This window comes from Grampus griseus (genome assembly GCF_964374135.1).
Source record: "Grampus griseus genome assembly, chromosome: 7".
Lineage (NCBI taxonomy): Eukaryota > Metazoa > Chordata > Mammalia > Artiodactyla > Delphinidae > Grampus > Grampus griseus.
In genome coordinates this window covers 53,577,544-53,590,250 of record NC_139001.1, presented here as the reverse complement: position 1 = coordinate 53,590,250, position 12,707 = coordinate 53,577,544, and the positions used below count along the sequence as shown (strand labels likewise).

The window sequence follows — 12,707 nt, the reverse complement described above, 5'->3', positions numbered from 1 at the left end:
AAGTGGCTGCTAAAGGGGACTAAACTGAAAGCTCTTTCCCATTTTTATTACTCAGGTGTCATATCTCAGCAGGAACTTCTGGAAGTAGTTCACGAGCCCTGGGTTTCTACAAATTGTTCCTAGGATTTAGATGAGGAGTCTAATGCTCTGACATTAGTGAGCAGTCATGGAGAACATGGGAGCTGGCAGGAGGCTGTCTGGGATAAACATGTGAGTTACTTCATCTCTGGAACTTCAGTTCCTCATCTGTTTCTCAGGTGTGTGCAGTGCTTGTCATGCCAATAATATGATAGCTAAAAATTTACTGAGCATTTATTATTATTGTTTTTATTGGATCTTCACAAAACATTTTGATATATGCAGGACAAGTAGTATCATTCCCATTTTATAGATGAGGATACTGAGTCTCAAACTTGCTTAAGATAATGTGTCAGTAAGGGTAGGCTCTGGGGATTGGAATTTGGGAATTCTGATTTTTGTCCATTTTTCTTTGCATAACTATATGACATCATCTACATGTGTCACAAATGATGGTTTTAATGATGAACTTGAATCATCAAGAAAATATTACAGACAGTATATAATGCTTAAGAAGGCAGGACAATAGATAACAACTTTTAGAAAAGGTTCCATCCACAAGTTTAAATAAAACCAAGAAAATGTGGTTCTGAAGGGACTAAGATTTGTGTATGTGAAAAATAAACTTATTTGGACAACTTATTCCCTGATTTATAAATCAAGTATTATTGTAGCCAAATTTTAGTAATATAGTAGGTTTATTAGAAATTAGAATCAAGGGATAGAGAGCTTCCTTGAGATGTATTCTAGAGTATTCTCCTACATTTGCTTATAGCCATGCTTTTCCTAGTCCACAGCAATAATGGATAAATTTTAGAGATCTTGCTTTGAAAGCCACCTTCAAATATCCTCTTACTTTTCTAGAATTGCTACCTAAGAACTAGGAGCAATCTTCCATAAACACCTAAAACCTATTTTCTCTTATTTCTCTTAAATCAGAAGTAACTTTGTTCCTCTATTTACCTTTTTTAAAAAAAATTTTTATTAGGGTATAGTTGTTTTACAATGTTGTGTTAGTTTCTACTGTACAGTGAAGTGAATCAGCTATATGTATACATATATCCCCTCTTTTTTGGATTTCCTTCCCATTTAAGTCACCACAGAACACTAAGTAGGGTTCCCTGCGCTATACAGCAGGTTCTCATTAGTTATCTATTATATACATATTAGTGTATATATGTCAACGCCAGTCTCCCAGTTCATCCCACCCCCTTTATTTGTCTTGAATCACTAGGTCCTCTTCCATATTACAAATGATTTCTGTTTTGTTTTGCTTTGAAGTAAAGGTTACAGGTAGGATTTTGTTTGCAAGGAAAAAAACAAGTGAATTGTTTCCTAGGGCATTTAAAATCTTTGTTTCCTAGAAATATTGTTTGAAGATGAACCTCCTTGGAGTCTTAATCTCAAATGTAGTCTACCCAGTATAATCTTTGGAAATGTTTATTGCTTTAATCTGGACTTGATATGTAGCACTGCCTAGACCCAGGAGTCTAACAGGTATCCTGAGGCCAATAATGCTTTCGTCAGTGTTAGGAACTGGTCTGTTGATCTTCTCTGTTTTACACCAGGGCAGGGTGGGAGTGGGGTGGGGGAACCTGTTAGGATGCGGATTTCTGGGCTCCTCTCCTACCCTCCTGAATAATAACCTCTAGTGGGAGGGGGTGTGGCACCCAGGAATCTGCATTTTAACAAACTTCCCAGGTGATTCTTCTACATATGACCCTTTGAGAATCCGTGATCCAGATTGTACTTTGCACCTCAGTGAAGACAGCAGTCAGTTCAAGTTCTTTGCCTAGAGACAAAGCAAAGCAACCACCCTATTTCAAAAGCCCTGCTTTCTGGCTTGAGACAGTGCTGCTTTTCCACTCTTGCTTGGTGTTCTGTTTCCAAGCCAATTTCAGTGCGTAACTGCTCAGTATATTGATTTAAAATGCACTCAGCCATGTTGTGAGTTGTGAGTGAGAATTAAAGCCAGCCTTTTGTTTTAAAGAAGGTGTGAACTTGACCACCAGTTATCTGTAATGACAATGCATCTCAAGAGAGCCTCCTATCACCAGGAGCTACAAGGAAGAATCTACTGATCTTTATCTTAGAAAGCCAGAAATCAAAGTGCAAAGTGTTTCTTCACTTCACGGTTTTCCTATTTATCATGCAAGCTTCGATTTTAATATTTAGTCCCATACATGTCATGAGTTTATATGTAGTGGAAAGTGAAAAGGTTTTGGCATCCAAATAATGAATTCTCTTAGGGGAAGTGTCTGCATGGGATTTCAGTCCTTGATGGGAAGGAGAGTTTGTGTTTTGTATTATCATTTTATCATTTGAAACTTCTGGGCTTTGTAGGTTAAATGCTGTCAGCTGCTCTTCAAGGAAATTACTAGCTCTTCATTCTTAGTTCTTACATAGTCTATGCTCTTTATGCATTTGATTCTTCCCCACTGCCTAAAGTGCAGGGAATGAAACATCAGACGATATGCCTAAGATGGTCGCCATCTCAGAGAAGGAAAAAGGAGGCTGTCTTTTCTTTCAGTTGGTGGCCTATTGACCAAATTATGTATTTTATAATAAAAATGCACTTCCAGTCAACAGTGAAAGGCAGATGCATTTTGATCTTTTTTTTTTAAAAAAAAATTTATCTATTTATTTGGTTGCGCTAGGTCTTAGTTGCGGCAGGTGGGCTCCTTAGTTGTGGCATGCATGTGGGATCTAGTTCCCTGACCAGGGATCAAACTGGGGCTCCCTGCATTGGGAGCACAGAGTTTTAACCACTGAACCACCAGAGAAGTCCCCGTTTTGATCTTATAATAATGTCATTACTAGAATAAATAGGCAAAATTTCTACTAAAAACAATGGAGTCATATGAATCTAGGCACTGGTTATACAATTGCCATAGAATTGGTGTTTAGTAATAAAAGACACACAATTGGTTGAACAATAGAAGAACCCAGAACATAGGAGATAGGTGGGAAGAATCCATGTGAGAGGCATGGAGAATCATAGATCTCAAGATGGTATTTACATTCTTTAAATAATTGGGTGTTTCCTTTTTCAAAGTAATCTTATTACAATTTCTCAACGTGTCAGGAAAATAGTTTTTCTCAAGGCAGAAAAAAATCTGAAGTAACAGTAAAACTCTCTCCTTGCTTTTTATTTCTATAATTAATTACTTTTAATTGACATTTATTATGCATTTATTTTCCAATTATAATTTCTTGGAGTCTTTTAAAATTGCATCTCTGTCATTATATAGTGGTGGAAGTCATCTGTTTTGGTTATAACAGGACAACTGATTATATTAACATGATTCTGAAACAGCAACATGTGTTCCTTGTAAGAAATTCAAACTATACCAAAAATTAAGAATAAAATGTAAAGCCATATGAAAATGTACAACCCTGGGGTAACTTCTATCCGTCTGGATTACCACTTTTATCAGACATTTCTCCATGTATATTTACAAACATACAGATACAGTTTTAAACTTTAATACAAATGTGATCATACTCAACATGTATGTTCTGTAACCTTTTATTTCCCCCACTAGGACACATATCATGGACATTTTTTCATAATTACACAATTACAGAATTACATCATCAGTTTTTAATGGTTTTGCTGTTTCCTACTGTGCAAATTCCATAATTTACTCATCCCTATGAATGAACATTTTTTTCACTATTTTGAAACATACTTCCAGACTCACAGCACCACTGTATACATACCATGTGGCTGAGAAAAGAATTTCAGTGCCATTAAGAATTCTGCATCACATCAAAACCACAATGAGGTATCACCTCCCACCGGTCAGAATGACCATCATCAAAAAGTCTACAAACAATAAATGCTGGAGAGGGTGTGGAGAAAAGGGAACCCTCTTGCACTGTTGGAGGGAATGTAAATTGATACAGCCACTATGGAGAACAGTATGGAGGGTCCTTAAAAAACTAAAAGTAGAACTACCATACGACCCAGCAATCCCACTACTGGGCATATTCTCTGAGAAAACCATAAATCAAAAAGAGTCATGTACCACAATGTTCATTGCAGCACTATTTACAATAGCCAGGTCATGGAAGCAACCTAAGTGTCCACTGACAGATGAATAGATAAAGAAGATGTGGCACATATATACAATGGAATATTACTCAGCCATAAAAAGAAACAAAATTGAGTTATTTGCAGTGAGGTTTATGGACCTAGTGTCTGTCATACAGAGCGAAGTAAGTCAGAAAGAGAAAAACAAATACCATATGCTAACACATATATATGGAATCTAAAAAAAAAAATGGTTCTGATGAACCTAGGGCCAGGACAGGAATAAAGACACAGACGTAGAGAATGGAGTTGAGGACATGGGGAGGGGGAAGGGGAAGCTGGGACGAAGTGAGAGAGTAACATTCACATATATGCACTACCAAATGTAAAATAGATAGCTAGTGGGAAGCAGCTGCATAGCACAGGGAGATCAGCTCTGTGCTTTGCGATCATCTAGAGGGATGGGATAGGGAAGGTGGGAGGGAGGGGATATGGGGATATATGTATAGCTGATTCACTTTGTTATACATCAGAAACTAACACAACATTGTAAAGCATTTATACTCCAATAAAGATGTCAAAAAAAAATTTCTGCATCAGATCTAGATGTAAGCCTTAACCAAAAGTTACAGAAACATTAAGCACTATGACACGCTTTCTTTTTAGCTGTTTTTAATAGTCTTCTCTTTTCACCTTTGATAAATAAGCTTGTAAAATTGTGACTGAACCAGCTTTAAACTGTCATTATCCCATTGTTTTTTTATCTGAGTGAAATTATTGAGGCAGATATTTTGAGGAGATGAGGAAGGCTGGTATCTTTCAGAGTGCAAAGTGATTTTGGAACGTAAAGAATTTCTTTGGGTTGAGTTCCATTGAACTTTGTCACTTACCTGTGTTCCTGAACTATGAAACTATGAACTATGAATATCTGGACTAAGGAATAGTTTCTCTTGATAAATAAACAATTAACAAATACTGTGGACACTAAAAAACAAATCTTTTTAAATTTACATGGTTAACATCTTTGGATAAAGTCTTGGATGTAAAATTCCTGGGCCAAAGGTTATGGATAATTGATATAATGATATATATAATTCCAGAAAAGTCAAAGCAATTTTTATTACTACCAACAGTGTATGAATGTGTCTATTTCCCCACTCTCACAGATATAAAGTTTAGAGAATTTTTATGCTAGATCAGAAAATGTTGATTTCATTTGTATTACTTTAGTGATGACAAACATCTTTTCACATTTATCAAGCACTGGTGTATATTTTGTCTTTTCTGGATTGCCTTTTTGCCTGTTTGCTATTAGATTGTTTTTCTTCTCTGAAAGAGTTCCTTCACCCCATTTTATGATTTCTCTGTATAATAAAGATATGATGAAACTGTATGTCACATGGATTGTAAGTATTTTTCTTAGTTTGTCTTGTATGTTTAAATCCTCTTTATATTATCTTTTAATTTTTTAAAATCAGAAAGAAGTTTATTTTTTATAATGGTAGTAATTTTTTTACAACATAAAGAAGTTTTTCATTTTATACAACTTGAAATTCTGTTTTTGTTATATGGAATACAAGATTTATAAAATTCAAACAACTCTGTGATATGCAAACATTTTGCATTTACTTCTATTATCATAGTAGTATTTCTATTTGCATTATACCCTTTTGAATAGAAACATCAGCTTACAATGAATGAATTTGCAATTTCTTCTCCGTTACAGATGTATTTTTCTCTGAGGCTAGGTTAACACTAAAGACTCAAAGTTGGCTAATTTGAGAAATCTTACTTAAAATTTAGAAATTTAAAATGCGAAAAATTAATTTCACTTATCCACTTACTATGAAAATTTGTGTAGCAAACTGTAATTTACAGAAACATTTTTATGTGTTTAGTTTTATTTGCTTCTCAGAACCACCCTGTGAGTTGGGTACCATTATATCTGTTTTATATATGTGAAATACTGAGGTGCTGGGAAAATTACGTAACATCATTTTCTGACATAAAATCACAGAACTAATGAGCGTATGAAATGACCAGGGTTTCAATTCAGGTCTTTTGAGTGCACAGCATGTATTATTCTTTTTAATTCACCTCTATCCTAACTTTACATTTCCCCTGTAATAAAAAATGAAAAACAGGTGCTTAATGACAAGCCTGTCCAAGCCTCTGTAGATAAGTGACTTCTTTAAAATGAATAATGTGACATAAAGTTATTTTCATTGCATCCACAGAAGGGATTGATCTGACAACCTGAGGTTTGATACAGTTTGAGCACTTAGTGAGGACTAGAAGGACACATTCTATTGTCATTCTGGCTTTAGAAATTTTAGCCAAAGAAATCAGGGCAGTTCCTGACAGTCACTCTCCATTGCTGCTGAGAACCTGCACCATGTCCCTTTTGAATTCTCCCGTGGAACTAATTACTTGGAGGAAGGAAGGAGGGAAAGCTGAGCATCCCCTGTGGACTTTTTTCTTTCAATACACAGCTTCTCCTCAACCTACCAAGGTACCAGAAACTGGTATTTTCTCGGAGAGGCCATGCCACCTCTGATATTAATTGAGGGCCATCATATTAACAAAACAAAGACCTGATGGAAGGAAAACTACAAAGAGAGACCAGAATCCACACAGCAGACCTAGAGCAGTGAAATGAAATCCTTCCGCCTGTTACCTGTAGATGCTTGTGCTTACCGAGGGTGTATGTCTTGATGCTGACTTAATCTTTATCTATTGAAGAGTTCCTGGGGTCTTCCCGGGCTTCCCGGGGGCTTCCCTGGTGGCGCAGTGGTTGAGAGTCCGCCTGCCGATGCAGGGGACACGGGTTCATGTCCCGGTCCGGGAGGATCCCACATGCCGCGGAGCGGCTGGGCCCGTGAGCCATGGCCGCTGAGCCTGCGCATCCGGAGCCTGTGCTCCGCAACGGGAGAGGACACAACGGTGAGAGGCCCGCGTACCGCAAAAACAAACAAACAAACAAAAAAAGAGTTCCTGGGGGCTTTCCTGGTGGCGCAGTGGTTGAGAGTCCGCCTTCCAATGCAGGGGACGCGGGTTCGTGCCCCGGTTCCGGGAAGTTCCCACATGCCGCGGAACGGCTGGGCCCGTGAGCCATGGCCGCTGAGCCTGCGCGTTTGGAGCCTGTGCTCCGCGGCGGGAGAGGCCACAGCAGTGAGAGGCCCGCGTACCACAAAAAGAAAAAAGAAAAGAAAAGAGTTCCTGGTCGTCTCCCCCGTCTTGCTATGATCCCTCTCTCCGATGACACCCCAGGCAGTGGGCGCACCCATTCCTCAAAACATCCCCAAATTCATTCTCCTCAGTGAATCTCTTTAGACTTCCAAAGGGAGACTTAGCACAGTAGGATTTTCACCTGATATTCTTTCAGCTCTTTCTCCTTTTTTTTTTTTTTTCCCAATGAGAATCCTTTGGTTCTCTTTCTTAGCTACATTAACTGTAGTGTAATTTTCCTTAAAGCATTTTCTGGGAGAAAAATTCTACACAACCACAACGATTTCTGCTCCAGAAAATAAGAATTCCCTTAGGGCAGATAAGAAACAAATCAAGGGTGATATATTTGGTGCATAATACAAATGAAAAATTTGGTGGTTTTTTTTGCTTTCACAATCCTTTAATCTTGTTAAACAGGTAAAAGTTAGAGGCATCTGCAGCTGCATATTCCCGGGTCCTGGTCCTATCCAATGTCAATATATCATTGACATTTACTTTTGAAATTTCCTTCCTCTGCCTATTTGTGAGTGCATTTCACGTGTGCCTTTAAAAAACTCATTATTTAGCTTTTAATACCCAGGAGGTCACTTCTCTCCTGAAGAATTATGGTACTTGAGAAGAACAGGAATGCTCCTGGGACAAGGTTGCCAGATTTAGCAAAGAAAAATACAAGCTGTCCACTTAAATTTGAATTTCAGATAGACAACAAATATTGTTTTGGTATCCATATGTCCTAGATATAGCATACTTATTTATGGAACATATTAATCTATATGCAATATCATAATAAAAATTATGAAAATATTGTACTAAAAATTATTATTTATCTGAAATCAAAATTTAACTAGGTGTTTTATATTTTATCTGGCAATCCTACGTGAGACCAGTTTTCAGATTCTACGGAGACCAGAGCTGGACTATTTCAGAGTAAGCAGCACATGTTTTAACTTTCTGAATAAGTTGGGGCAGGGGGCGGCAGGGGTAGAATGTTAGTCATTTCCCACTACAAATGGCATAGGAAGGGGTATTAGTTCAAATATATATACATCACCTCAGACCCACTCTGCCACCTCAGAATCAGGGTGGATAAGATATAGCTGTTTGAGAGTGTTTTATAAATCATTGCTTGAAGCTATTGATGGCTTCTTTTGGAGGCATGCATTTTAATTAATTGTTATTCTTTTGTACTTCCTCCCTGAGGTGATTTTTAAAAACTTAAACTCTATAATAATCAGTAAATTCCTAGGTCTATTTATATGTTGATATTTTAAATTTTTTGAGGATTGTAGAAAGATTTAATGAGATATAAAATGATACAAGAGAAATAAAATATAATTGTCAATGGTGTCTATAAAAAAAAAGCTTCTCCAAAGAGTTAAACTAAAACACAGTTCCTTCAGAGTATGTCTGAAGGTCCAACCAAGGTTTAATGTAACAAGTGGTCAGAGTTCAAAAGAGTCATATTTAAAAAACCCCTCAAATTCTGAATGTCAAACTGGAAGCTTAATAGACTCTAAAACTAATTATAAGCTTAGAATATTGAGGTCAACAGTTTTCAAACAGTCGGATTAACTCTTTGATAGAGGAAGTCTGTTCCCATGTATCACAGCTGTGCAGCCATCCACTGGCCTTAATTTTTTAGAAATGAGAATTTAGGTCCTACTCCCACCCCAATTCTTCTTAACCTAAAAAAGAAGGGGAATCTATAATGGCTACAAAGCTATTAACACTCCCCTTAAAATTCTATAACAGAGCAGTACATTAAAGATGGCCATACATTCTTTGCTCTTGTTCACATTGAAAAGTGATTAATCAACTTCCGTTTGAATCTGGACTGGTCTTGGTGACTTGCTTTATCAATAGAATGCAGCATACGTGACATGCTGGGAGTTTCGAGACAGTTTTATAGGAAGCCTTTTCACTTCCACCCAGAACCTCTTCAAATGCTCTCGCTGGGCACCCTGAGTTTCTATGTAACTACCTGAGACCACTTAGCTAGGGAGACCACCCAAAGGCCCTCTGATAGACTGTTCCAGTAGGATCCAGCCTCCCAGCCCCTCCATCCAGGCAGACATATGAGCAAAGCTATTTTGGCTTCCACACCAGCCCACCCACCAGATGAATATGATCCAGGGATCTCCTAACGAGGACTTGGGGAACAGAACAGCCCAGCCAAGCCTTGCTGGAATTCCTGACCCCTGAAATTGTCACATAATAAAATGGTTTTATTTTAAAGCCACTATGTATTAGAGTAGTCCATGAAAAAGAAAACCAGAAAAAACAGTGACATATTGCTCTTTACACTTAAAAACAGAATGAAGTGGAAGAAAAGAAGGGTTGGCTGATTAGAGAAGGTCAGAGAGGAGCAGTGGAATCAAATCCTCTAAAAGGAGATCATTATTGCATTGGACACAAATAAAAGATGAGTTAGGAATTTAGAAGACCCACAGAGTGTTTAAAAATTGTGTCACAATTTTTGGTAGACCGCTACTGTGATTTTGGGCCACACTCACAACTTTGGTTCAACTTCTTAGAGATTCAGAGAAAACAGCAGTAAAGTCTTGCTTCATGCAGATGCTGTGAACAGTAATGAATAAACATGACAAATAAATATGCTGCAAATAAGAACTGAAAATGCTAAATATGTAAGAAGCAATCTTTGCACCTACTGAAAAGCCTTCAGATGATTTCAGATTGGAGGTGTCTCAAGAGAAAATAACTTTGAAAATACAAACAGATTTTTATTTTTTGTACTTTTATTGAAAAGGTACATTTAAAAAAATACACAGACATTTTACCATTTACAGACTGCAGATATAGATGCTCTAAAAGAGTTCACTCTATTTTGCTGTCTTATACCTCTTGCCCCTGATATGACAAACATTCCAGTCCTGTTGATATCAGCTTAGAAACGGGGGCATGGGAGCATGACCTGCAACAGATTCAGTGAACAGAAAGACAGATTGTTCAATTATAAATTTTTTTTATCTTCTGTACATTATTGCATTAGGGAGCCACAAAATTATGTAGCATCATTACAAATGAAAACACGTTAAAAATGAAGAAGATAATGATGTAGAAATACATGGATTCATTGTCTTCTTGCTGAACGCACAAGAGGTGCAAAAATGTGCAATTTAGGAAGCTCTTTTTCTGTTTTATACATTTGCTTAGCAACTCAAACTGGTGAGGAAGCTACAAAATAAGTTAAACAAAAATAGCAGACAGGTAGTAATTAGAGCTATGTTATATGGCTTTCTATTTCGTTTAAATATCACCAAATAAAATGTAAAATAAAGAAAATACGTTATCTTTTGCTCTCTTAAAGAGAAAATTCAAAGCTACTTTGCTTCCTAACATTTACACAGCAACTAAAAATGTTTAATTCAGACAAGAGATACAGATCTAGTACTACACAGGATACAACAGTACTTGGGTCTAAAACAGTACACAATCCCTGTCAACAATAGTACACCAAAAAGAAAACGCTGTGATCCGTTGGTAAGATGGTATCCACAAGTAAGCACTTGTGTTCATCTATTTTTGTTCCACACTAGAATGTGCCCAGTTGGATTCCAGGATTATTTACAGACGTGTGAGGAAGACCCTAGTTTTCAAGTCTGTCAGGAAGATATTCCATATTGTTTCTAAGCCAGATCACACCCACAGAAAAATAGTCAGAAAATGATATATATGTGTATATATATATATGTATATATATATGTATATATATATATATTTCTGACCAATACATTTGCAAGAAACTAAATATCTCAGATACACAAATTGTATGGGGTAGGGCAGGGGGAGGGACTAGGGAGATAAAGCTTCTGCTTGCTCAGATTCTGAAATTATAGGAGCGGCCCCAAAAAACACTCTCGAATCTAGCGACTTACTCTTTGGAGTTGGGGCTCAGGTGGTACCCTGCATTTTGCAGTTGGGAGGGTCACTGCAACACCAAATGCTCAAACTGCTGAATCCTTTTGGCTTTCCTGCTCTACTTTCCTACTGGCCTCAACCGTCTGGGGGCTTGCAGACATTAGTACGGGGCGAAGAGGATGGAGGCGGGAGTGGCGCGGATGGGGCCGTGGCCGGGCCTCAGCAGAGCAGGAGGGATGGCTGGAGCCTGGAAGAGCGAGGCCGACGGCCGGGGTGGCAGTGACAGCGCGGAGGACACTGCCGCCGCCGCTGCCAGGGGCGAGGACAGGAAGGCCGGGGCCAAAGGCTTCATCATATCCTTCTGGAATGCAAGTTTTGCCTAATAGAGGGAGAAAACCAGGAGTGGGGTGGGGAGATTGTTTTGAATAACAGCAACACAGATATTTTCATAAGTAAAAGAGCGACATTCAGAAGTCAAAATGTAAAAATCTTAACTCTCAGAAGTCAAGACATGATTATTTTCACGCTGGTTTCAAAGGTTCTTGGCATACTTTTTCTTTGATTTGTTTCCATTTCAACTCTTTTCTGGTGGTCCTTGCCCCTGGGCACTAGGACAGAGGAAAGCCTCTCTGAATAGATACTGAAAGTATTCTATGCTGCTGCTCACAAGGAAAAAACAAACACACCCAGGTTTCCTGCTTAGATTATGGAGCTCAATTCAAACTAATGACTTGTTTTAAAACACAAAGAGGCTTTTTGGAGAATATGCATTACCCTTTACTTCACCTCTTAAAAAGCCGCATTGGGTTAGGTAACTGGAGTTTGGGACCTTGGGGACCCATGAACAGTCATGAAAACAAAGTCAGTTTACACCTCTCTGGCCACTTAAAAAGTATTACTTGAAAAACTGCAGCTGACTCAAATTTGTCATTGGCAATGATTGTAAATGGGCTAGAAACTTTCTCTATTTAAAAGGAATCCCAAGGTGGAATCTTCCTGTGAAGTAAGAAATCAATCCTTAATCCCTCTCTTTTGCAATCAGGAGTTTTGCAAGCTGGATTTGCTTAATGCGTAAAATGCCTGCATGCAGCATCGACTGAGCTTTGGAAAAACTGGAGGTAATGTCAGTATCGCCTTCAGCTGGCCAATCCCAGCTTTCAACCTCAGCAGAACACCACGCTGGGCTGAGTCCCAGGGAGACTAGGAAATCCATCCATCTGGGTATTTATATGACATCTATTGGTGGAGGCCCTTAATGTTTTTACCAAGAAACTGAAAATAGCACATTTTGAGAGCAGGTAAGACAGGCTGACTATCAACATGCCTACTAGACAGGGAAAGAGAGAGGAATACACACAGCCACTGTACTTATTGGAGAAAGAGAGAGAAAGAGGTGCGGGGAACACCCCAGAAAGGAGGAGGATATTAAATAGATGGATTTTGTGTTTGGAAAGCAATCCCTTTCCCCAGGTTTAACATGTTCCAA

At 38.2% G+C, this 12,707-nt stretch overlaps 1 protein-coding gene across 15 annotated transcripts in view; it reads right to left on the bottom strand.

Annotated features, from left to right (window-relative positions):
- Nucleotides 1-10,114: 10,114 nt before the first annotated feature.
- The window catches only part of ZNF385B (zinc finger protein 385B), a 143,513-nt gene continuing 140,920 nt past the window's right edge, over nt 10,115-12,707 (bottom strand). For 11 of the 15 annotated variants that reach the window (XM_082658470.1, XM_082658467.1, XM_082658469.1 and 8 more), the window contains 2 exons: nt 11,773-11,829; nt 10,131-11,600 (listed from right to left, as the gene is read on the bottom strand). In XM_082658470.1, the coding sequence (XP_082514596.1) occupies nt 11,382-11,600; nt 11,773-11,829 (276 nt within the window). In that variant the 3' untranslated portion in view covers nt 10,131-11,381. Of the gene's footprint in view, nt 11,601-11,772; nt 11,830-12,707 lie in introns of all 15 variants that reach the window. The other 4 variants (XM_082658465.1, XM_082658466.1, XR_014296995.1 and 1 more) reach the window with 3 other exon arrangements.